This window comes from Vulpes vulpes, chromosome 13 (genome assembly GCF_048418805.1).
Source record: "Vulpes vulpes isolate BD-2025 chromosome 13, VulVul3, whole genome shotgun sequence".
Taxonomy (NCBI): domain Eukaryota; kingdom Metazoa; phylum Chordata; class Mammalia; order Carnivora; family Canidae; genus Vulpes; species Vulpes vulpes.
Window position 1 is genome coordinate 16,793,815 of NC_132792.1, and position 26,621 is coordinate 16,820,435.

The following is a 26,621-nucleotide window of genomic DNA, read 5'->3' on the forward strand; positions in this document are numbered from 1 at the left end:
CGCCTGCTTTTCCCTCTGCCCCTCCCCCTGCTTGTGTGCATGCTCTCTCTCTTAAATAAGTAAATAAAATCTTAAAAAAAAAAAAAGTGACTTCTGAGCAAATCCAGGAATATACAGGAGCAGGAAGCATAACAATGAAGGAATAAGTTCTTGGGTGCTGCTCTTTCAACCTAACAGTGTTTTCAGTGACAACAGTAATTATAGTTAAAATTGCTTGCTCACTTCTCAGAGTTTAAGACGGATAATTTTATTTACTTTCCCCATGAACTTCTAAGGTCCAATTTTACTACAATGCCTGTTTTACATAGAGAGAAACTGAGGCATAGAGAGATTAAGCAATTTGCCCAGACTATACAGTTTTTTCCCAAACAGGGTGAGTTTAGAGCTCTCACTTTTCTACTTGATATCGCCTCACTTGTGGTAGAAATCACTGGATTCAGATGCAAGCAGATACCGTATTGACTGTATAAACCTCATCAATACAAAGATGCTGTCATTATAAAGAGAAATTCGTTCAACTCACAATTCACTTGTATTCTGCAAAAGAGGCATTTTTATTTTTTTTGTTATCCAAGTAGAGTTAGGGACAAAAATCGAATCTTAAAGAGCAATGTGTAAAAAGCCCAGGAAATGATCTCTTCATCTACAACAACCCGAAAGCAGAAGTTGCCAAGCATCAGAGGGCATAACAATAACCTGGGCAATTTTTCAAACTAGGCATGTTCCCAGGACTTGCTGCTATAGATTCTGATGAAGTAGGTCTGGAGTCTGGGCATAGAATCTGTGTTTTTAAAAGCAGCTTGGTAACTGCAGTGGAGGCCACCCTCAGTCCACGCTTTCAGAGGGTTTTAAAATTTCTTTTCACCCCAGACTCTGGGAGACACTGGGCTTTTCAAAACAAACAATAAGGCTACTTCCCAAATTGCTTAATTAGAAGCTTGACAAATTCGGTGCGAACAAACACCAGGTGCTATTTGCAAGAGGTGGGTCAGGACCCAAATCAAAATGTGTCCTGGTTCTTGGCTTTGGCATAATACATAGATGGAACCACGGCCTACTAAGTTCTCAAAGCCACAGAGATCTGGGTGCCCTCTGAAACTGTAAAATACTAGAAAAATATTGCTATGGGGAAGAATATTTGCATAGTTCAGAAAAATATAGTTCTTTCGAATAGCTTCACAGTTACTTGGTTTTACTCCCAAATTATCCTGATATCTATGGTAGGCAGGAAGTGACTAATGCAATGCATGGAGTCACACCTCTTAAGGTATTTTTAGGATGACAGCGGCAGTACCAGCCCTCAGGTGCCATTGGAATGGTAATTTGGCTAATTGGGTCTTGGAGCTAACACCTCTTTTGGATAAAGGTAGGAAGTCTCACTTTACTGAATGGGTTCAGGGTTTTTCCTCCCAAAGATTTCAGCCACCTGTATTTGAAGGCAGGCTTTTTTATCCTGAAAGTTTGGAATCATTTTGGATGCTGTTGTTTTCTTAAAAATCCAAGATCAGGTCTCAATGCCTGAGGAAGGCTAGATGTAATGGATTCTTGAAATATTTTGTATTTCTAGGTTTCTGTTCCCTTTGAATAGCTTTCTCCTAAATGCCTAAAGTTCCTTTAATTTGAGATTTCCTTTCCCTCCAAATTTATGATTTCAAAAGAAAATTAGTGTGAATCAATAGAGAAAATAAAAGGCTCATTCCGTTTTTTCCCCCCTTTTGTTTTCTTTTTCAACCTTTAACTATATGGTGTGGTTTACAATGAAGTAGGAAGTTGTAGTATTTCCAAAGACCGAATAATACTTCTTTGGGACAAGGAGATTTTTCGTTCCTCCATGAATAGGTTTTGGGGAAAGCTCTCTGTGAACCCTCTGAAATTGTATGAAAACTTTTGAATGAATATTCACTTTTCTGGGAACAGAATCACTTTTTTAAAAATTACACACAAAAAAGGTCCCTCTACCTAGAAACTTTAACAACTAGTCAGAAATAAATTAGTTTATAATAAACAGGAATAAGGAATAAGAACTAAATTAGCTTCTAGAAATTAAGCTATCCTTTTAAAGATTTTAAAAAGCTGGAAAGTTCATTGATCTTTTCAGGAGTTGAAATTTCCAAGGCAGATTATTTAAATAATGTGACTACTTACTCTAATTCCACAATTAAGACTATTAGCATCTGCTTGTGGACAAAGACATTATAACATCTTCCGCTTAGACATTATGATTAAGACTATTAAAATATCAAAGGACAATTAGACTATAGGCTTCCCTTTGAGTAGCACTTTCTGCTTTTATTGATTTGTCATGTAAATTGTAAGCCCTTGTTGACAGAAATTATTGGCATTTAAATCAAGTAGGATAAATAGTCCTTTTCTGTAATCTTTGTCAGAAAAATGCAAGTAATAAATGTGTCCTTTAAACTATGTAAAAGAATTTGTTCCCCTTCCAATCTGAAATACATAGGAGTCTGGAGGTAATTTTTAAAAAGTAAATAGTCCAACAATATGAAAGTAAAGCTTCTGCTTATTCAGTGATTTAGGGTAAAGTTCCAAAATACAAGGCATTTTTTTCTTTTTAATTAAAAAATATTATATATATAAATTTTATATAGTAAATATATTAAGTAAACTCTACACCCAATGTGGGACTGGAAGTCATGACCCTGAGATCAAGAGTTGCAAGCTCTACTGACTGAGCCAGCCAAGCATCCCTCTATTTTTTTTTTTTAATAAATCATCCAGATGGTTGTATTTGGAGATTTTATTGTCAATCAAATTACAATAATTAATCTCAACCTTTCAAAGTGTAGACTAAGTCATATAATACTTTTTAAAAAGATTTTATTTATTTATTCATGAGAGACACACAGAGAGAGGCAGAGACATAGGCAGAGGGAGAAGCAGACTCCCTCTGGGAGTCTGGGGCATGGGGAGCCCAACATGAAACTCTATCCCAGGATCCCGGGATCACACCCTGAGCTGAAGGCAGATGCTCAACCAGTGAGCTACCCAGGCATCCCAGTCGTATAATATTTTAAATCTAGTTTCCTCACCCGTGGAAAAAAGTGTTAGAAGACAATTATAAATAATGCTTGATGAGAAAGATTTTTCTTCTTTTTTTCTCATATGAGTATTCCTTAAAGCATACTTTTAATAATATTCAGTATCTAATTTGAAATCATCAACAATTGGTAATTTACTACTCTGATATGGTGAGCTGTTCAAAAACTATAATTATAATAAGAAATAAAGTATCCTCTTCTACCTATATCAATGAATCAATAAGCATTTTGATCTCTTCCAGTGTGTTCATTTTAATTCCTTGGGTGATACACATCTTCAAATTTAGCCATAAACACAGTTAGCCATACCCTCTTCAAAATTTGGTCTGAATTAATACTAGAGCTTCAAGAGGCTAGCCTTGGAATTAACACTAGAAGTAAGAAGTCTGACTTCTATGTGATACTGGAAACCCCTTCCTATCATTCAAACTGGGATCTAGAAAACTAAATTTCAGGTCAATCTCTTTCCATCCTTGCACAACTCAGACTCACAAAGTTTTATCTCTTGTAAAGCTGAAAAATGTTGGGTTTTAATTCGCACTGGAGTACAGTCTTAGGGTTTAGAGAATGTTACATCTCACATGTATATGGAATAATGAAGTATATCGACATTTGGAAAATCTACACAATTCAGTGAAATGGTACCTTCCAAAGGTACCATCCAAATGGTACCTTCCAATGGTACCTTCCAAAGGGTATAAATTCATGAATGGTTGTAAAAGATGAATTTAAAGTGTAAAATAAACCAAGAGATTTTAATGTAGCAGAGTACACAAAGTTCATTTCTGTTATTTTAGATAGAACATTGCAACCTGCCTTTATAAAATTACTGTTTGTTGAGGTGCCCGGCTGGTTCAGTCCACAGGGCATGAGCATGGGGCTCTTGATCTCAGAAACATGAGTTCGAGGCCCACGTTGAGGGTAGGACTTACTTAAAAAAAAAAAAATCACTATTTGTCAAGTTTTGACATAGTACCAAAGACTATGTAAAAAGACTACTAAGATACTTCTCCATTTTCCAATTACAAATCTGTTTGAAGCCAGATTTTTTTGTATACTTCAGTCAAAACAATTGGATGATAAAGCAAATGTGAGAATCCAGCTGTCTTCTATTAGGCCAGCTAGCAGAGATTTGTAAAAATGGAAAACAATGTCACATTTCACCCGAGTGTTATTAAGTCGACAGGCCATTGTGTTTATTATTGTTTTCAATGAACTAATCAATATTTTAAAACTTTTCAGTCATCTTTTATTTCTAATGTGGTAAATATAGATAGATATAACCTGTGTAAACAAAGTTCTGTGATGTCCTCAATAATTTTTAAGAGTGTATCAAGGCCCTTGACACCAACAAGTTTGAGAACCACTTATACATAGAATTGTGAAGGTATTAAATACATTTTCTGCAAACTGCCTCTCAAACATAGGAGCACTTCTTCTGTGATGGGGGTGGGGTAGGATTGGCAACAATTTACTGCTAAGTCGCATTAACTTAAGTAAAAGCCCCTATTTCCAAAGTTCTTTGCCACATTGTCTTGTATGGTTGAAAACATCAGATAAGGTATGAGCTAGGATGTCAAAACCTGAAACATCTGTCATCTTCTGATCCAAGCAGCTCATGTTTAAAATAGAAATTAAAATTTAAATTATCAAGCGTTATTCAATTTGTTGATGTCATAGCTTGTTTGTGAAACTGGTTCTCAAATCCTTGTGAATCAGTACCGGATGGCTGGTGGCCGAAATTCAGGCCTAGGGCTCAGAGAGGAAATTTGGTTAAATGTGAAGTTTTGGGTGTATCCATGGGCACAGAGAATAATTCAGTCCATGAGAGTCAGTGAGCAGACATCAGAAAGCTGGAAGTGGATCAAATAAATGAACAGAGGATAAAACCTCAGTTAATGCTTATCAAGAATAACATAAAAAATAGGGGCACCTGAGTGGCTCAGCTGGTGAACTGGCTGCCTTTGGCTCAGGTCATGATCTCTAGGTCCTGGGATGGAGCCCCACTTTGGGCTCCCTGCTCAGCGGAGTCAGTCTTCTCCTTTTCCCTCTGCCTCTCCCTCTGTGTGCTCTGTTTCTCAAATGAATAAACAAAAAAAAATCTTAAAAAAAAAAAAAAGTATAGAAAGTCAGGAGAAGGGTATGAATACTTTTCGAATACCCACAATGGTTATACTGGAAACCACTGGGTTACATGCAGAACCATTGGCTTACATTACCTAGGAGTAGACTTTAGGCCTATACTAAGCTCTTAATATAATTTAACAAACTATATCATCATAACAACTGTGTAAGGCAGGTATTTTCTTCATTTATCAACTAGGAAATGAAGGTCTAGTGAGGTGAATATGCTTCTAGTGAGGTGAATATAGATTCCACGGCACACAATGCCACATCAAAGATTGGGTTTGAATTTCAGGTCTCTCTTATCCGGGATCGTCCCTAAGAAAATCTGATGTATATAATAGTCTACTCTCAAGAACTTTCATGTCTAGCTTTAAATTGTACTCGTCTCTTCCCTATTCTCTTGAGGTAGGGGGAACTGATAGAAATGGATGGATGTGCAATGAGCTTTTATATTCATTCATAGCCAGGCAACATTTTACTTTTTCTTAATGGGCCACAAATTTATAAGTACAAGGGGACAAACAACAAATGTGTTTTTGTTTAATAAAGAAACCCAGCTTTGCTAAATGTTCTCATTGCTGGAACTATCAGCACAGAGACAGCTAAATGCTACTAATCAAGAATCTGCAGTCCTGCATTACGTATAATATTCCCTGAAATTTAGAGCTGAGGTTAAGTGTTCCCGTGGGGTCCCACAGCTAGACACTTGATACCCACAATTTTCACCCTACCCCTAAATAAGCTTAATCCATATTATATGCAAGAGTACATATGTTAGATGACATATTTTAAGTTACAAGTTAGCATTTAAAAACTACCATATATAAAAATAAATAAATAAATAATGAATGAATGAATGAATAAATAAATAAATAAATAAAACTACCATACAACTAAAATTCAAGAAACAGGAGTCTAAATGGGATGAAACTGTGCTCTGAAATCTAAGCCAGTTCCTCAAGAGTTGAATCACCTAAGGCAGTGTTCAAACAAAGGCTGAAGCCTTGAAGGTTTGTAGGGGAAAATTAGTAAGTGGGTTTCCCCAGAACAGTGTGAAGTCATCAGACCTGGGTAATGCTTCCCAGAGGTGTAACCGCGGCGGGGGTGTGTGTGTGGGGGGGGGGTGTGGGGGAGGGTGGAGGGGGTAGGTGGCGGAAATGCGTGGTACTTTGCAGGTCGGCCCCTGGGGACTGGATTGGCTCACTACCTGGTATCGCAATAAAATTCTTGACCTCTAAGCACATCCCCTAACACCACACCCTGCGTGACTCGTTGAAAAGCATCGTTTCTAGTTGACTCGACTTTTCTCTTTCGCCTTGTTCGTTATTGTCCAAAATGCGTGATAAGCGGCAAGAACCCACTTTGCAAGGCCTAGCCGAGACCCAAAGAAGATACCTTGAAATACCAGGGATGCCTTGCAAGGGCAGGGAATAAAGACATCTCTCTTTACCCTATAATATTGATAGCGGAACCGTCCAGGGCCAGATTAGTGAATTTGTAAACTCCCTCTCATTTTTTCCTAAACAGTGCCACCTACCGTCCGTTTTAAGTTATCAGGCCCAAAGAGAAATCGAGGGGGGAAAGGGTGACCGGCCCAAGGAACTCTTCCCAGCTCTGGGGCATTGGAAAAAAAGGATGGAGAAAAGAGCGTCTCAAAGCAAAAGTCAGCATTTTGACTCGTTAGCTTCTCACAAGGCTCGCAAGACGCAAAAAAGCCAGTTAAGTCATTCTCTTGGAAATGGCTTTTTCTAAACCGCGCTACCTTCGAGGTCTCCAGGGCACGATTTTTATCTTACGTTTCATTTATAACGCGTGCTGCCTGCGTTATTTTTACGTTAGGGGGTCAAGTTATGGGAAAAAGTGCAACTGCTTCTTTTTTCCGCTCCCCCCCCCCCCCCACGCATGGGAATGTCTGTGTAAGAGGGGCTGTGACACAGGACATCCCAGAAACTTCCGAGCTCCTGCAAAAAAAGGGTTAACAAGTGGGAGACCTGTAGCCGATTTTATTTAGAGTCGCAGCCGGCTCTCGAGGTTCCAGGTGCGCGCACACACACACACACACACCCTCCCCAGCTATGCCCCCCCCCCCTCCCCGGGCTGTTACTTAGCCTAAGGGCACCCCTTGGCCTGCAAGCAAATTAGCTATAAGGTGCGGGGACTTTTTCCGCCAAGAGAGCATCCTCGCAGCTCAGCCTGGAGGTCAGGGATGTCTGCAGAGCGCGGCCTCCCCGCTCCACCGCTGGAGGGAAGGAGGGAGTCAGGTGGTGGCCAGCAGCCGCGCACAGCCGTTCTCTGCACACGTTAGCAATCAAGTTAATTGAATTCATTGGAGTTTAGAACCGGCCTGTAGCTCAGAGAGGGCTTTGAATGGCCAATTTCTCTTTCTTCCTCTCCCCCACCCCGCCTCCCGCCCGCCCGCCCGCCAGCCCGCCCGCCCGCGCGCGCTCCCAGTTCCCTCCCCCTGCGGGTTCCCCAGTCCGCACCTCCCTCCTCCGCTCCCCCCACCCCCCACCCCTCCTCCGCCCTATTAAAACACCCACCGGCTAGCTTGTTAAGACCCCCTTAACTTGGAGGAGGCAGAAAGCAACAACAGCGAGGAAGGAGAAGTCAAGACGTCTGGAAAGAATTACCCACCCAGCCCTGGCTTCCCGCAGCCCATTGAACCAGGGACTTGAACCAGCCCCAGCCAAAGACTTTCTCCTAATTCTGCGCTTCCCGGGTTCTGCTGAGTCTTCACCGGGCTTTTCTTGATACGAAAAAGAAAAGAGACTTTCCGATATCAGGGGAGGGGGAAACTGGAGCGAGAAAAAAAAAAAAAATATATATATATATATATATATATAATAATAATAAAATAAAAATAAAGTTAATTTATTTTTAAAGCACAGATTTTTCTTTTAAGAATTAGACTGGAGTGCGACGGAGACCCTAACAAGAACAGTGGTGGAATTGCCTTCTGAAGTGGGGGAGAACCAAACGTTGAAGACCCCCCCCCCCATCCTTTTTAAATGTTGTTTTTAAATTTTTTATTTTTTTTGGCCGGCCGTCTCAAATTCATCTGATCTCTTATTACCTCAATTTTGGAAACTGCCCGCCACCGACCCTCCGGGACCACACAGACAGGCTGAGGACAACTTTATGACCAAGAGCTGAACAAGGTATGTTACACTGGCGCGAGACGGTGAACCAGGAGGGCCCCCCGAGTAGGCCAGGGAGAGGGAAGAAATTATCCACATCAGCGTTAAAAAAAAAAAAAAAAAAAAAAAAAAAAAAAAAAAAAAACCTGTAAAGCTGGGTTTTTCGACAGAAAAGTTTGAGGTCTGCCAGTTGCCCAACAGCCTGAAAATCAGGGGAGATTTCAGATCACTGTCAGGCTTGGCGATGCATCCCTGTCGCTTCCCATCCCTGCGGCGCTCGCCCGCGGTCCGCTGCCTGTCTGGGAACACAGGTAGCCTCTCCGCCCGGGAGAGCCTGCACGTCCCGGGGTGTAGTTTTCCACTCCTCGTCTTCCGGAGCCGCACAGGGGCTCCCAAGTTAGGAAACAAGGATTTCCACTGTGCAGGAAAGACGCACTCCGCGCCGCGGCTCCCCCCTTGCCCCTTCCTTCCCATCCCTCCCCCCCCCACTTTGCGCGGGGAGGACAAACCTGGGACAGCCCGATGCCTTAGTTCTAAGGGGGGGGCCCGCTGCTTACTTGGAATGCAAAGGGTTAACGCGGCCCGGGCTCCCCGCTCCCGAGAGCCGGGACCCCCGGGAAGGAGGGTCCTTCGCCACCTCCTCGCAGCTACCGGCCTCGCTCGGCCACTCCCACCTCCCGGGCTTCCCCTCCTTTGCACTCTCCGGACCCCCAGAAAGCGTCAGGCTGGGTCCGCGCGGGCTCAGCCGGGCTCCGGGAGCCGTGCTCGGGCGGGGGGCCGGGGGGCCGGGGGGTCCCGGGGTCCCGGGCCAGGGCGTGCGTGGGGACCGCGCGCTGCAGCGTGGGCGGCGGCACGGTCCCGGGAGCCGGCTCCGACGTGGCACCGAGCACGCCGGCGCTTCTCCCCGCGGGGGCGGCGCGGGGCCCGGCGGGCGGGGGGCCCGGGGCTGGGTCGGGACGGGGACCGTGTACCCCCCGGGCGGGGTGCGTCCGGCCGCCGGGCGGGAGCGAGGGCTCGGCTCCCGGCCCCGTGAAGGGCGGCGGGGGCGGGGGCGAAAGGAGCGTCTGCGGGCGCGGCGGCGGGAGCCGCCCCCTCCGGCCGGGACACCCCGCCGGGGGGCAGCGGCACTGAAACCGGAGGACTCGGGCTGGAAAGCGGGGCAGGGAGCGAGAGGCGGAGCTGCGGAGGCCCCCGAGCCCCGGGGCCTGTTACACCCGCGTGGGAGCCCCCAAACGCCCGCGCGGAGGAGGGGGCCCCTGGGGTGCGCATCGGAGCCCGCGCCCCCTCCCGGCCCACGGCCCCGGCCTGGGCGCCGCCGCCGCCGGGCGTCTCCCGAGCGGCCGCCCAGCAACGCCGCGCTCCAGCCCACGTGGCTGGCCAGGGATCGCCTTTGACGTCACGCCCTGGGGGGAGGTGTGACGCAATAGGTCGGGGAGCCCTGATTGGCCCCGAAGGGCTTCCCCGAGCTGGAGGCCCGAGTATATATAGACTCGGCTCTGGGCTGGGAGTAAAGCGGAGGGTGCTGGTAGCTGGGCTTCCGGAGGGGGCGAGGGGTCTTGGGGGGGGATTATCTGCCCATTGTGGATGTCAAGCTGTTGTTCTCCCCCAGGCAGATTTATTCTTTGCAGTGAAGGAGGAGGATAATGTACCTTTGGAAGCGTTAAACAGGATTACGTTTTTATTATTATTATTATTATTTTTTAGAAAGGCAATTTAAACTTTTTATTTTTTAATTTATATATATATTTTTTTGATTTAAACTTTTTTAAAGGTCAACACGTATTCAAACACATTCAGTGGGGAAAGGTTTAAAATTAAAATGTGTATTTATGTAGATGTGGCTAGGGACAGATATTTATGCCCGTCAGATTGTTTGTAGATAGGGTTTTAAATTTTACAAAACAGGACTGAAGGGAATACTTAAAATCTAACCATTTTCTTTTCATTCCAGTGTGTGCACATTGATTCATTCATTATATTTTGGCTGTGCTTTCCTAGATGCTAAATAAGGTTACTTAAAGTACTGGGGTACTGCATTTTTTATCCTTCCTTTTTATTTTTATCACTTATTGATTGATTGATACTACATTTTTAGTACTCATCATACTCATTGCAGGTCTTTTCACTACTTGGCTGTTTTCGATTTTCCATAAAAGGTTAACTCTTTAAAGTGCCTATTTTAGTATTTATGTCATGTGTGAGTTTTCAGTTTTGGGACAAGTATTCAGAATTCTAGGTCAACATTTCTCAATGACAGCACTGGAATTAGAATATGAACCCTTCTATTCATTTTTGTTACGTATTCCTCCTGAATTGGAGGAATAGCAAAATGTCTTGTAGATTTATTAACAAACATATTACCTGAGTTGCTTGTATTGTACATGAAACTAATTTTTTTTTTTTAAGATTTTATTCATTTATTCATGAGAGACACACAGAGAGGCAGAGACACAGGCAGAGGGAGAAGCAGGCTCCCTGCAGGGAACCCAATGTGGGACTCGATCCCGGGACTCCAGGATCGCTCCCAAGGCCGAAGGCAGGCGCGGAACTGCTGAGCCACCCAGGTGTACCTAACTCCTTACTTTACCAGAGGAAGTTATGCAGCTTCCAAAAATTAAGGTCTTAAATCTGACGATTAGCAGCAGATTTGAATGTCACTCACCACAAAGCAAAGATGTAGTAGCTGCCTTCCTGGAACACAGGGATAGAGCAACAAATGAGTAAGAAACTCACCAGTTAGTAGTCAGATTGAAACTAATTGTTTTTGTTAGGTTTATAGAATAGCCTCATAGTTTTGAATCTTGTAAACACTTTTTTTCTTTTAAGATTTATTTATTTATTTATTTATTTGTTTGTTTGTTTATTTATTTATTTATTTATTTATGATAGACCTAGAGAGAGAGAGAGGCAGAGACACAGGAGGGAGAAGCAGGCTCCATGCAGGGAGCCCAATGTGGGACTTGATCCCAGGACTCCAGGATCATGCCCTGGGCCAAAGGCAGGCATCAAACCGCTGAGCCACCCAGGGATCCCCTCGTAAACACTTTTTTATACATGGTTTCTGGACCAGTTGTCTTTTAAAACAAAAATTTTTGAAGATTTTATTTATTTATTTATTTGAGAGACAGAGCACGAGCTGGGGTGGGGGAGGGTTAGAGGGAGAAGCAGACCTCCCATCACCAAGCAGGGAGCCCCACACAGGGCTCTATCCTAGGCCCCTAAGATCATGACCTAAGCTTAATGCAGATGCTTGACCAACTGAGCCACCCAGGTGCCCCTAAAAAAAATTTTTTTTCTTGAAATTTTAAAGCACAGACTGTTCACGGATTCATTTAGTGTGTCTTATTGGAACTGTGGGGAAAACCTTTATGGATAAGGTGTGGGTCCTCTTGGGCAAAGTTATATTGCAGTGTTACATTTCTTTAATTGAATTATAGTTCACACACAATGTTACGTTAATTCTAGGTATACAACATAGTGATTCAACAAGTCCGAACTTCATGCTGTACTCACCAGCAGTGTAGCTACTCACCTCTCCTCATCATACAGCATTGCAATACCATTGACTGTATTCCCTATTTTGTACCTTTTACCCCACAACTTATTTACCTGATTTACCTGGTTACATTTTTTTTTTCAATTTAAGAACAAGTATTACATTATTAGCTTCCTGACTTTTATGTAATGTGGGAGTGATGAATTAATGTAATTAGAGAACAGAGCATAAACTCCACTGTCCCTTTCTGGGTCCTGGTTTCTTTCTTTTTTTTTTTTTTTTAAGATTTATTTATTTATTCATGAGAGACACAGAGAGGCAGAGACACAGGCAGAGGGAGAAGCAGGCTCCATGCAAAGAGCCCGATGTGGGACTTGATCCCACGATGCCAGGATCACTCCCTGAGACAAAGGCAGATGCTCAACCACTGAGCCACCCAGGTGTCCCTGTTTTTTTTTTTTTTTTTTTTTAATTCAAATTCACCCAGGTTGTGTCCCACTAAGAGGCTGCAAGGACCAACCCAGTGGCAGCTAATGTGACAGCTGAATGAGGGAAGATAGCTCCCTGTAGAAAAATCATTTCCACTCCAACTTGGTTTTAATCCTTTCCCCTCTAGCGGCAATCTGCATAGAATAAATGTCACCCCACTGAATATACCTTAAATTATTCAAGTATATTTTGAATGTCATCAATGTATACAAATGTATACAGATGTGTACAATGTATACAGATGTGTAGTATATACTATATAGTGTATCCACTATACATCTATATATACTATATATATAGTATATATATATGTCCTTGTCCACAATCTATTTTTCCGAGTTATGCCCCCCTGGGGGGGGGTTGGAAAGATGGGGGGCAGGGCTTGAACTCAAGACCCTGAGATCAAGAATGGCATGATCTACGGACTGAGCCAGCCAGGTACCCCTCATAACCTATGAAAATGTTGTTGATATTAGAGTCAAAATAAATTTAATGAAGTTACACTCTTAAATATATTTTTTAAGATTTTATTTATTTGAGAGAGAGCAGGGATCCCTGGGTGGCGCAGCGGTTTGGCGCCTGCCTTTGGCCCAGGGCGCGATCCTGAAGACCCGGGATCGAATCCCACGTCGGGCTCCCGCTGCATGGAGCCTGCTTCTCCCTCTGCCTGTGTCTCTGGCTCTGTCTCTGCCTGTGTTTTAGGCTCTGTCTCTCCTTCTATCTCTCAAGAATAAATAAATAAAATCTTAAAAAAAAAAAAAAAAAGAGAGAGAGAGCAAGTAGGAGCAGGAGCAGCGTGGGGTGGAGAGAAAGAAGCAGGATCCCCACCAAGCAGGGAACCAGATGTACGCTTAACTAACTGAGCCACCCAGGCGCCCCTCTTAAATTTTTTTTTGACTTTAATAAAATAGTTCCAAAAGAATGTCTCTTAAATTCATTATTTTTACTGCAAATTTTTAAAAAATAAGATGCAGTTCACATTTTAATGGAATTTGTCATACAAAAAAATATACTCGAAGAAGTCTTTATAAATAACCATAGTGTAGGGCAAAATATAATAGGGTCCATAAAAAAGTAAAATAGCTACTGTTTATCACATGTCTAATATGTATCAGGCACTGAGTTAGATACTCAATATACATTATATCTAATTCCAACCCTCTATAAAGAAAATTTTGTAATTAAAGGACCCTTGCCTCAGATTAAGCAACTGAATCAAAGTCACAGTGTTTAGTGAGGAATGTGGATGGAATTTAGTCTAATAATTTTTGAATATCATGCCCTGGAACTAGACCATGCTGCAGCTGGCCTAGTCAAGTTTTATGGGGGCTTAAACTGAGAAGAAATCACATCTGAGAGAGATCAGAAAAGATTTCATGAGAAGACTTGGCATTTGTGGTGCATATGGCTATATGGGGTTTTGACCTATAAAGATAGTGCCCAAGAGCCAGTGGGGGAGGAGCATAGAGAGCAAAGATTCTATGCCAGGGCTTTTTGCAAACTTTCTCCTTTGCCATGCTGAACTTTAGGATGCAGTCTGTGATGGTGAAATTCAGGAACCCATAGGGCAGTTGGGGGAATTGGCATCCTAGGAGTAATTGATTAATACTGATGGTACAAATGAAGAGAAATCTGAAACCCAGAGATCTGGATCCAGACACAGCTGGGGTGACAAGGCCTTTGACAGGCCTCAAACCTAACCTTGCAAGCTTGGCTCCAGGGTCTCTGCTAGGATCAATGCAGTGGGACTGGTAAGACAAAGGCCAACTTCAAAGCCAGAGAAGGAGAGGAGGTCAGAAGGGGACAAGATGAGGGTCATGTGCTCTAATATGTCCCAGAGGGTAATGTGCTATAATGTGAAGACTGTTGAGAGGCTTTCTTTGGGTAGTTTTACCTCGGATTTCTGGTCAAGGACAGTAGCAACAATACACAGGAGGGATGTGTGTGTGTGTCAATGCAAATAAATCATTGAAGTTTTCTTAGACTTTAACCCAGTGATTGCCACACTTTGTTGCAATGAGAATCACATAAGGAGATTTGAAAACTACTGATGCTCTGTAGCCACCCTATACCAATTAACCCAGAATGTTTCAAGAGGCACCCAGGAGTAGATTTTACAGATGCCCCAGTAATGTGGATGTACATCAAAATTTGGGAACCTCTTCTTTCTACCTTTGCTCATCACGCCTTCGTAACTTACCCTTAGCAAGCAAATGCCTACAAGCAGAGTATGTCTTATATCACCAAGATGCAGGTTTCCAGGATCCTTGCTGGTGTCACCTAAGTTAATATTCTTAATTCTAATCATTCTATGTATGATTTGATCTGTAGATACAAGTCAGGGGTAAAGAAAACCTGTGTTCTCGAACCAGGTCTGCTATTTATGAGATGTGATTTTGAGCAATGCATTCGCTAAGCAAATGTCCTTTACGTATCTCCATTCAGTTTTTGTCTAAATATTGGCTACCAGTTCAAAAGACAGCAACCTAGTCTTCAGTGGATTTTAGGATATAATAAGGAAGAGGAACAAGTGCACTCTATCAGTTAAGTTACTCTCCCTTTACATTAAGACACTGAAGCTGTTAGTTAGTATCCCATGGAACCTGAGATAAATATATATATTTCTTGCCTACTTACAGGAAGCCCGCCAAGAGGTTGTATTTCTATTTAGCAGATGAGGAAATGAGGCTCAGGGAGTAGATACCGAGAGGAATTTATTACTCTTTGTATTCCTCCTTCAGGTGAAGAACATGCCCACATTGCAACATACATTCACCCTGATGGATACTCAGCTATGCGTGGTTATGATATGACAATTAATGAAGTTTCAACCCTAATCCCCCAAATTTGAAGTTCAGAGATACTGATTGTCTAAGGACACATGGCTCATGCGCAGGAACCCTCAGGTTGTCAGATATCTAATATGAGGCAGAGCTTGGGCTTGAATCCATTTCTTCCCAGCCCAGCTATGCTCACTATGCCACAATTATCCCTTATTAAGGGAAGGAGAGTCTGACTGATTAGCAGGAGGGCAACAAGTGGCAGAGAGTGAACATCACTGAGCTCTAACTGTTGGTACTTTATTTAGATACTTGTGAGTTCTCTCTTTTAATTTTATTTATTTGTTTGTTTATTTAGAAACACCATGCTCTTTTTTTAAAAGACTTTGTTTATTTATTTATTTATTTATTTATTTATTTATTTATTTATTTATGAGAGACACACAGAGAGAGGCAAAGACACAGGCAGAGGGAGAAGCAGGCTCCATGCAGGGAGTCCGATGCGGGACTTGATCCCGGGACTCCAGGACCACTCCCTGAGCCAAAGGCAGATGCTCAACCACTGAGCCACCCAGGCATCCCCTCTCTTTTAATTTTAAAAATCTGTCTTGTGGAATCAACATGATGTTTTCCATTTTATCTTAGATGAAGAAACTGAAGATATCAAGTATTATGTAACTTGTTCAGTGGGACCGCACCATTAAAAGAAAGAGCCAGGAATCTATCCCAATTCGGTTTGATTCCAGAGACGTGTAGGTGTGCATGTACCCACAAGTATACATACACCTGAGTCATTAGATCCAAACATGAAACAGTATATGGATCAGTAGGCAATAAATATTGTAAGAGTACCAGATTTCAAGTTGATAAGAGATTACCTCATTACCCTCCGTGTCCCAGACTTGACCACTGGATTCATAAGGTTCCTCAAATTGTACCTGGAGCAATTTCTGGAAATGCTTTTGGAAGGCCACCTGCCTTTCCTGACTTATTCAAAGATCTTCTACAGCTGGCCTGGTACTCCCTACAACCATTACATTTAGATAGTTGGGCAAGAAATTTTTTTGTTTTAAGATTTTATTTATTTATTCATGAGACACAGAGAGAGAGAGACAGAGACACAGGCAGAGGGAAAAGCAGGCTCCCCGTGGGGAGCCCCATGTGGGACTTGATCCCAGGACCCTTGGATCATGACCTGAGCCGAAGGCAGATGCTCAATCACTGAGCCACCCAGGCGTCCCAAGGGCAAGACATTTTTTAAAAATAAAGAAAAACCTTGCTGGTAGAGGGGTAAGTAGTCTTAAGGGTTCAACATATATTCATTGACCCTGCAGCAGAGATAGGAGAGGGGTCTGTTCTTTGTCTGCATTGACTGCCTGAGTCCAAAAGGACTTATTCATTTATTCAGAATGTCTTTATTGCATGCCTACTATGTGCCAAACCCTGTTTTTGGTACAAGAACACAGTTTGTTGAGGTCATCAAATCTCTGTAGCTGTAGAGTATATATAGGACTAGTTAGAAAATCCAGCAGGGTCTGGGGAGAATCACAGGGAGTGAAGAAAGGGTAGGGTGGAGGAATCATTTTAGAAGGGAGTGGTAAGCTAATACCTCTCTGAAGAGATCTCACTTGGCCCTAATCTCTGTAGCCTTTCCCAGATGCTGAGGACTAATTTGCATTCACTTTTCTTCTCCCAGATTCCAAACAGAAGGACCACTTTAGGAAGCTGTGGGGAACTCAGTTCTTGCTACTGCACTAGTGCTGTGAGAGCAGCTGTCCTTCTAGCTCATTCCACATTGCCTTCTGGTTAATAAGAGATCAAAGGGGAAAAAAGGGCTGATACCCAATGACCTGTAGAGAACTACTTGGGGTATGTGAGCTAACAGCAAGGCTTATATCTGCTCTACAGGTGGGAAAACGAAGGCAGGAGTGCCTTTCTTATAGTAAAGCAGGATTTTGGCTGCAAGCATTAGTAGAACTGATACTGTATAGATGCAACCACTAGTTTTCTCTGGGATAGTGTCATTCTATGCCCTTTTGGGCTGCATCTGCATAGAAAAGTATATGAGCCCAGAAATCTTCCCTGAGTGTGGGCTGATCTGAGTGTCAATTCCCCATTTTCCATGGTAGCAGGAAAGTTCATTTCTAACATGTCCTCACACGACATGTTGTATTAACCAGACACAAAAGGATGCTGCCTCTTTTGTCATGATGATTCAAATCTATTCAGAAAATATTTACTGAGAATACTCTAATCTGGCATTATGCTACCATGTGGATTCTACTCCTGATTTTGTGACTGTGGACAAGTTACTTGTATACTTAAGAGTCTTGGTTACCTTGTCCTATGGAAATGTTATTTGTAATATGAGATTAAGAGTACCTGTACCATTTAAAGTTAAGATTAAATAGGATCATGCTACTCAACAAAACAGAGCTTGCCCAGGTGCCAGGAACCTAATGAACGGTGAATGTTAGCGGATATAATAGTGATGCCAAGGATGATGTGGATGCATAAAGTCCCATCCATTGATTCAGCAAATATTTACTAAATACCACCCATAAGCCAGGCAGTGTTGTATGTCCTTGAGGCACATTAGTGAAAATAGATTTTTAAAAAATCTGTTGACTTTGTGGGACTTATATTATTGTACATCAAGGTATTCTCAAACATTTGGTTTGGCTTAGAATTCCGTGAAGACTAGTACTTAGTGAATAATTAGTATCAGGTGTAATAGTAGCTTAAAAATTAAAGTTTGATTTGGGCAGAAAAAAAGAATCCAGGTTTTAGGTCTTAAATACTACTGGAAGGTGGATTTCTAAATCCCCTTTCTATGTAGCAGTAGACTCTTATGATCCAGGATGGAACTAACCATATTTCCCAATTTAACAATCAAGCCATATGTCTGACAAGGAGAGTTTGCTTATGAAACAGAATCTGAATTGAGGATTGTCTCCGAAAGTCTCACACATATGGTGCCCATATCTATGAAATTGCCCTGGGGGAAATTATAAAGAAACACTCTGCGTGTCACTCCTTGAGATCAATGTATTCCCTCAGGAAAGCTGGCTCTGAAATGTGCCTTTTGCCCTTTGGCCTGGACAGAGATGTCGCATGTGTCACACCAGGCAACAATCCGATACGTCGCCGAAATAGGTTCGATTGTAGTCATGTTGCTGTGGTTTACTAGCAGCTTTTCCCAGGCTTCAAAGGGACATTCTGTAGACTCCTATGATGTAAGAGGGTGTTCCCACTTCAGCTGTGGCCAGCAGATGCTATGTGCACACTCTCTTTGTCCACGTGTGCTGATAAAAGCAAGGAAAATGTGAATAATGGAAAAGAATGGCAGGCAGTTCTTTTGCTGGCTCTGGTGATTTTAAACACAAGCGAAACACACACTTCAGCTTCTCCCTGGCAGAGCGTTTTGGTCTCCTTGAAATTTTTCACTCTTGTGAGAATGACTCACGTCTTGGAAACGTCAAGTTCCAAGTCTGGTGCTCCCCGCACCTTTAGGCATTGGTTAAAGCGCCCGATGGGAGTTTTCAGCATCCTGTCAGCTGTTTGAATTAACAAGGGATGCTGTGCTCTCTTGCCTTTCACTGGAAACTCAACATTTCACTGTTCCCCAGCACCGTGAATTTTCCATTGTGTCGTGATTACCTTAATCAGTCTCTGATGTCCTACGGAAGGATGGGAAGGGGACCGCATCTGCGTACTGTTGTTTCAGCTTCCTTGTTAGCCGACACTTTAAACTGCATTGTGTCTTTTGGTTTTGTAAAAACCCTTTCAAGGAACACTTTGATTTGGCTCCTCACTGCAGCTCTGTGAAGGTCCTTGACAAATACTATTAGCTCCACTTAACAAAGGAAAATAATGTCCACAAGCTAGAATCCTGGTCACCAGGCTGCTTTGCATTACCCTGGTTGTGTAAGTGAGGGGGAGGTAGACTCAATTCACAGTGGATAAAAAAAAAAAGCAAACAAGCACCCAGAAATTATTTCTTGCTAACTAAGTGTCCAAGGCGGGTCTTCCTGATGGGTGGCTGGCTCCCTTCCACGTGGGAATTCAAAAACCGAGATCCCTCTATCTTTGGGTTCTGCAATCCCCCCGGGGAATTTGTTGGTATGTGCATCAAGCCTGTGGAAGGAAGAGAGATTGCTCCTGACTCTCCCTCAAGTCTTTATTGGAAGTGGCCCATCTCGGGTTTCCAAAAGCTGGAACACCAAGGGCCAAGCCACGTCAAGCAGTCTGTGCGTAGGAGAGGAAGCACGATTGATGAGCAGTCATGCAAAGGGTCCCCAAAGCATAATGCGCATCCACTCAGGACCACCTCAGTGGAATATGAGTGGTGCCTCTTGGATCTGAGCGATGTGTTGACCACACAATGAGTAACAACCAACATCATACTGGGTGCTACGTGGACATTCAATTTTAAGTCAATGTCAGAGTCGGAAAAATAGAAACAGCATATCCAGCAAGAGACTGTGCAGAGATAATTGCTTACTTTAAGTTTCCACTTAGAGTAGATTTACTTCGCTTTCAAAAGCTGGTTGAATTAAAGAATAAGGTTAAGTATTAATTATACATAGATAGGATGAAAACCCTGAAGTCAGTGTGAATGATTGGAGATTGGGACACTGCGTTTATGCCAACTGTGTCCTTCATTATAGTTCATTATTGGAAGAGGAAGAAAATAAGCTTTGTGTGAAAAGTTCTTATTGTGACTTATAATAAGAAATACATATTTGGTCTTCATCTTGTTCAGGGCAGAGCTTCTAAAACCCTTGGTACACTGAAGTGAGACACAAGTGTCTTTTCTTCTGTTAAGTGACTTTAAGACCTTCGAAGTAAGGGTGAAGACTGGTTGCCAATGGAGCCAACCATTTGATTAGAGGATTGGAGCATCTAGTCCCACCCCCAAACCTCTGGGGAGCTGAGTGGAGCTAGAGATTGAGTTAAATTAAAACACAGAAGAGAGTTGAGAGGGCTTCTGGGTTGGTGAACACACCGAGATTTGAGAAAAGTGGTGCTCTTGGAGAGGCATGGAAGCTCTGTGCCCTTTCCCCAGATCTTGTATCTGGCTGCTCCTGTGTTAGGTCCTTTTTATAATAAATCAGTAATCTAGTGAGTAGACAGGTTTCCTGAGTTTGTGAGCCACTCTAGCAAACTAATCAAACACAAGGTGGGTGGGGCCTGTGAACGTCTGATCTATAACTGGTGGGTCAGATGATGTATAGGTCACAACCTGGGCTTGGGACTGAAGTCGGGGAGATGGGAAGCAGTCTTGTAGGACTAAACCCGTGGAGTCTGATACTATTGGGTAGATGGTGTCAGGATTGAGTTAAATTGTGGGACACCCACAATTGTTTGTTGGATGTGTGGGAAACCTTTCCACCACACACTGGCCCTGGGTCCGGGGAACCCAAAAGAAAAACAAAATAACAAGTCTACCAGGTAACTCTAATGCATTCAGCTTTGGAGATACTTTAGGAAATACAAAAAAAAGAAAAAAAAAAAAGAAATTGTCCTCCTATACTCTGGATGTTCAAAACCTTATTCAGGACACACACAAACTATAGGGAGGAGCACACAACTGGCTGTTATTAAAAGCTGAAATGTGTCTCCGGTATAATGTATTACAGCTTCGAGAGGATGGGAAATTTACCTGTTGAAATTAAGCATGGTGCTATTTCTTCCTTAACTTATGAATCATTTCTATAAACATTTATTGTGTGCTTACTCTGTTACAGTAAGCTCTCTGATCCCCAGGATTTAACCATCTGGTGTTAGTGCTGGTGGATGGAGGAAAGAGACTTCTGAACAAAGGAATGCAAATCAGAATTACCAGGGCTTGATAGATGTATGTGCAGGGTCCCCAGGCATGAAGAACTTGTAATGTCAACAGAGATTTGGAGTCTAAACTCCCTCTTTTAATAGATTAAAAAACCCTGAGGCTCAGAGGGGTAAAGTGGCTTTCTCAAGGTCACACAGCTAGTTGTTGGAAGAGTTAGTACTAGAATCCAGATATCCTGATCTCCAACCTCAGCTGGCTGCATGGAAAGGATGTGAGCTGAGGGGTTTGGATTGGAGAAGAGATGAAATTTGGCAAAATCTCCTATCCATTTTTCACTGGTCAGTATTGGGGGGTTCGGAGTAACATGGTGTAGGAAGAATGCCTTGCTCACTAGGATGTTTAGGTTCTACACCTAGCTATGACCACCTCCATAGAGTGCATCCTTAGGTAAATGATCGAACATATCTAAAATAATACTTGCATGTATTTGTTCAACACATTATGGTTTTCAGTACCACCTTGCCACCATCCTCTCATTTGATTCTTGAAACAGCCCCCTGAGGTGTACCAGAAGGGCAACCTAAATAGATAGATCCAAAATAGGCATCTCTTTTGCAAATGAGCAAACCTGAGGTATAGAAAGTCACACAACTGGTTAAGTGAAAAAGTGTGTGGCTCCCAAGTGCTTCTCGTCCAATACTCCCCATGATACCATGTTTATAACAAGTACGGGACCGGAGTGGCTAACCGAGAGTATCCTTTGATTATATTACAGATGCATTGTGAGAGGTTTCTATGCATCCTGAGAATAATTGGAACCACACTTTTTGGAGTGTCTCTCCTCCTTGGAATCACAGCTGCTTACATTGTTGGCTACCAATTTATCCAAACAGATAATTACTACTTCTCTTTTGGACTGTATGGTGCCTTTTTAGCATCACACCTCATCATCCAAAGCCTGTTTGCCTTTTTGGAGCATCGAAAAATGAAGAAATCCCTAGAAACACCCATCAAATTGAACAAGACTGTTGCTCTTTGCATCGCTGCCTATCAAGAAGATCCAGACTACTTACGAAAATGTTTGCAATCTGTGAAGAGGCTAACCTACCCTGGGATTAAAGTTGTCATGGTCATAGATGGGAACTCGGAAGATGACCTTTATATGATGGACATCTTTAGCGAAGTCATGGGCAGGGACAAATCAGCCACTTATATCTGGAAGAACAACTTCCACGAGAAAGGTCCTGGTGAGACGGATGAGTCACATAAAGAAAGCTCGCAACATGTCACCCAGTTGGTCTTGTCCAACAAAAGTATTTGCATCATGCAAAAATGGGGTGGAAAAAGAGAAGTCATGTACACGGCCTTCAGAGCACTGGGACGAAGTGTGGATTATGTACAGGTAGGTTTCCGAATTCCTGCCAGGGCAAACATACATTTAAATAAAGCAGCTTTTGTATCTCTGCAGGCATATGCTATAGCCCATCCTTGTCCCTCTGAACACAGTACTCCTTTCAGTTCTTTTGAAAACAGCATGACTGTTGAAAGCACATTTTGAAAGGGAGGGAAAAAAAAAATCTTGTGTAACTGTTAAGGCTATCTACGAAAATCCTTAACTCCTCCAGTGTTATTGGTTGGAAATCAAGATTATTTTGAACAGGAGACCCTTCCTTCCTTCTCTCCCCCCCTCCCTTACCTTCTCTGCCCCCTTGCTTCTGCCAAGTCAAATCCAACGTCATTTTCCACAGTCTTAAAATCTCCAGCCTTGTAAGAAAATAGTGTCTGCCGAGCAGAAGGGTCTTGAGAAAAATCTGCAGGCTCGAGAGATGGCTATAAAACGTTTTTTCACAGAGACTGGGCAAAATGGGGGTGGTGAGAACAATTTTGATTTAAAAGGCGAAGGAATTCAAAACTGAAAGACAGAAAGAAAAGGAAAACAAAAAAGGGAGAAAAACAAACACACACACAAAAAAACCCTTCCCAGAGCAAAAGCGAAGTAATGTTTATTTCACTCCCCAAACAGCATTACCTCACTCACTGCACTTGACCTTTGAAAGCATTTGTGATGGTGTTTGGTCTCATGAAAATGAGACAGGCTGTGTCTGTCATTAATTCCCTGACTGCTGGCCCTGGGGCTTCTCCCCTCTTAGTTGAAGCTTTCTCTAGAATGTTAGTAGCGTCCCTGTGAGTTTGCTGGTTGCAATTTTCTTGCAGATACTTTAGTTGGGTTTTGGCCATGATGATTTGGAAAAGGGAGACATGTCTCTGATTTAAGAAAATCCATTGGGACACCCTCCCTGTCCTCACATAGGTGAAATGCTTCTTTTCAGAAGACCTGTCATATACTTTAGGGACTTTTATTCCCGCAAAGTCATGCCCAGTGGGATGACATGCTTTGTGTAATGGGATGCCAATGGGCAGTGGCTGCAGAGTCCAAATATTGCTAGCTGGGTGACCTCGAGCAGGACCACCTCCCCTGCATAGAGTAAACCAATCTCACAAGGGGTTTGCGAGGACCATGGGGTTAATTTTGGTTAATATCTGAAGAGTTTTGAGGCATTTTTTAAAAAAGATTGTATTTATTTATTCATTACAGACAGAGAGAGGCAGAGACATAGGCAGAGGGAGAAGTAGGCTCCATATGGGGAGCCTGATGCGGGACTTGATCCCAGGACCCCGGGATCATGACCTGAGCCAAAGGCAGATGCTCAATCACAGAGCCACCCAGGTGGCCCCCAAGGCATTTTTTTTTCCAGTTGATACCAACCTGCGTGTTAATCTCTTCTAGGGAATTGATAGAGTTTCACTCCTAAGTTTCTCCTAGTCTCCTAATTTCTAGAACCGTCGCAGTTGAGGTTATTTTAGTTAACTCAGGACATTTTTATGGGTTTTCATAATGCAACTTCAGGCCCAGATAGAGGATGAAGCAGTCCTTTTAAAGGAAGTGATGAGATGGTCAGGGAACTTCTAGAGAGGGTTTGAAGAGTGAGGCTCTGGTCCTAAAATGAGGAAGCGTGTTTTGATATTTTGCCTTTAATTCTAATTAAAACGATTGCTACATTTGTCATTTCTAATCAGATTGTCATTGTGAAGGTTTTCTTTTCTTTCTTTCTTTTTTATTTTTTTAAGCCTGTTCCTCCCAAATCCCTTTCTCCCATCATTCTTGTTTTGAATTTTGTTTGTATCCTTGACGACCTGACATTGTGCCTGACCAGGGCAAAATAATACAAACTATGAAATGTTAGAGTAACCTCCTTGCTAGAGCCCAAATCAGGCTTGAGAACTCGCCTTCCATCAGGGCTGAGGACTTCAGGTATAGACCGACTCTGAATCCTGCTGGAATTTTTAGCCCATTCCAAGCACTCACACTAGGGTAGAAAAACTTTTGGCATTCATCGGCTCCCCGATACTTAAACAGTGTGAGCCCTATAAAAATGGAAATGTCATAAGGTTCAAATCAGTGCATTCTCACCATCCATTCTGACTGACCCAGGGTCCGAGCATTACAAAGCAGAAGCCACAGAAAGACGAAGGAGAGGGGTCAAAGGATGTTGGCTACTAAACACTACAAGTGACTGAATGTGGAGAGCCGATTGCCTACAGAAAGTAGGAAGTAAAGTTTGGGTGCTCATACACAAGAGAAAATAAGGGCTGGGCAGAAACAGGACCATCTGCTCACATGCTTGCTTTTCTTTTTTTTAAGGCTGCTCCTCCCAAATCCCCTTTTCCCATCATTTGTGTTATGGCTGAAGACACTGCTTAGTTGTGCAGACATGGCCAAGACGATTGGTTTCCTCCAGGGTCTTGGGCACTGGTTAGCTCTTTCCACCCGATGTCGAGTAGATGTCTTGCTTGTTGCTCTCATGACCTGTTATTTCATGCCTTCACCACTCTCCTAGCACCCATCCAGAGTCCTCCCCAATTGCTCACGCATGAGTCTGCCTCCTAACAAGAGAAAATCGAAAGTCCTGCTTCTGAATGCTGTCAGGATTCTTCTTTCCTGTTCCTTGTTTACAGTTGCAAAGGTACCCAACTTCACTTCCCATCTCAAGGTTAACCTGTCTACACACACGCCTGGGCGCTCTCGGTTGGTTCCCTCTGCTCTCCACCAGAGCGAGGCTCTGCTGCCTGCCCCTCCACCTCTCTGTTTTCACGTCTAGTCTTCTTGACCGACTACTGTCTCAGCCTAAAGCCATCCAGATAGTCAACACTGACCTAGAATGTAGAGGGACGCTTTAGTCTAAGAGAAAGCGGAGGGTAGCAAATTCACCTGGGGTGCTAGAGGCTGCTTTCAGAGGTAAAGAATGTAGGAAAACATCAGTAATGAAGTGAGAAAAGAAGGAATTGAGAAATGAAGGGGAGAAGGGGGAAGATTTTCTGAATTTTGAATCAAAGCATTTTCTGGAGGGAACTTTTTTTTTTTTTTTTCTTTCCCAAAAAGAGATTCTGATCTGTCTGGAATGGCTTAAGTAAAGTAGGGCAAAAGTCTTTTTTACCTTTTTAAAATAGTACTTAAAAAAAAAAGATTTTATTTATTCGTGAGAGACACAGAGAGAGACAGACAGACAGACAGACACAGGCAGAGGGAGAAGCAGGCTCCATGCAGAGAGCCCGATGCGGGACTCGATCTCGGGACCCCAGGATCACATCCTGGGCCAAAGGCAGATGCTCAACTGCTGAGCCACCCAGGCGTCCCTCAAATTAGTACTTCTGTTAGCTTTTTTATTCACCATAGTAACATATGCTGCTGATGGTGTGTTTAAAAGTATGGAAATGGACAATGAGCAAAATTAAAATCCTCCACAGCAAATACATGACCCATAGATTCTCAAGTCTGATACTTGACAGCATATACCTTTCTAATTTTCCCTTATTTTGGAAACAGTTTTCAGGTTATGTTGTATTTGCTTTTCATTTTTGTTTGTTTGTTACTTCTTAACATCAGAAGACGTTTTTAGGTGTACCTAGATTATACCTAGATTATAGAATTTCTTTATTCTTATGTCCTATTACTGAACGTGGATATTACAGCGTAGCTGGCACTGGTCTGTGTGACAAGGGTAACTGAAAATATCCCCTGATGTGTGGTATTAGGGATTTTCTGATGGGAAAATCTATAATAAGTATAAATATGGTCTACCAGTGAAGATGATGGAAGACGACTTTTTTTTTTAAGATTTTATTTATTCATTTGAGAGAGTGTGTGCATGCACAAGTGGCGGGGGGGCAGAGGGAGAAACAGGCTTTGTCAAGCAAGGAGTCCAATAGGGACTCAATCCCAGGACCCTGGGATCATGACTTGACCCCGAAAGCAGCGGCTTAACCGACTGAGCCACCTGGGTGCCACTCCCCCTGTTTTTTTTTGTTTGTTTGTTGTTTCTTTTTAAAAACATTTTATTTAAATTCAAGTAATTAACATATACTGTATTATTGGTGTCAGAGGTAGAGGTCAGTGATTCCTCAGTCTTCTATCACACCCAGTTCTCATCACATCACTTGCCCTCCTTCATGCCCATCACCGGGTTACCCCATCCTCCTCCCCCTCCAGCGACCCTCAGTTTGCTTCCTATGATTAAAAGTCTCTTATGGTTTGTCTCCCCTCTCTGATTTTGTCTTGTTTTATTTTTAATAGGAGACCATTTATTATTAATTTAATCTGACAGTGTCCTAGGTATCCATGTTCCTTTTAGCAGGAGAAAAGTGAGACTAAATTATTCATAATTGTAGAGTTGACCTTCA

At 42.7% G+C, this 26,621-nt stretch overlaps 1 protein-coding gene across 1 annotated transcript in view; it reads left to right on the forward strand.

Annotated features, from left to right (window-relative positions):
• Positions 1 to 7,753: 7,753 nt before the first annotated feature.
• Positions 7,754 to 26,621, forward strand: part of HAS2 (hyaluronan synthase 2) — a 32,113-nt gene continuing 13,245 nt past the window's right edge. Inside the window, exons 1-2 of the mRNA XM_025993398.2 lie at positions 7,754 to 8,344; positions 21,658 to 22,284. Coding sequence (XP_025849183.1) covers positions 21,658 to 22,284 — 627 coding nt within the window. The 5' untranslated portion in view covers positions 7,754 to 8,344. The remainder of the gene's footprint in view (positions 8,345 to 21,657; positions 22,285 to 26,621) is intronic.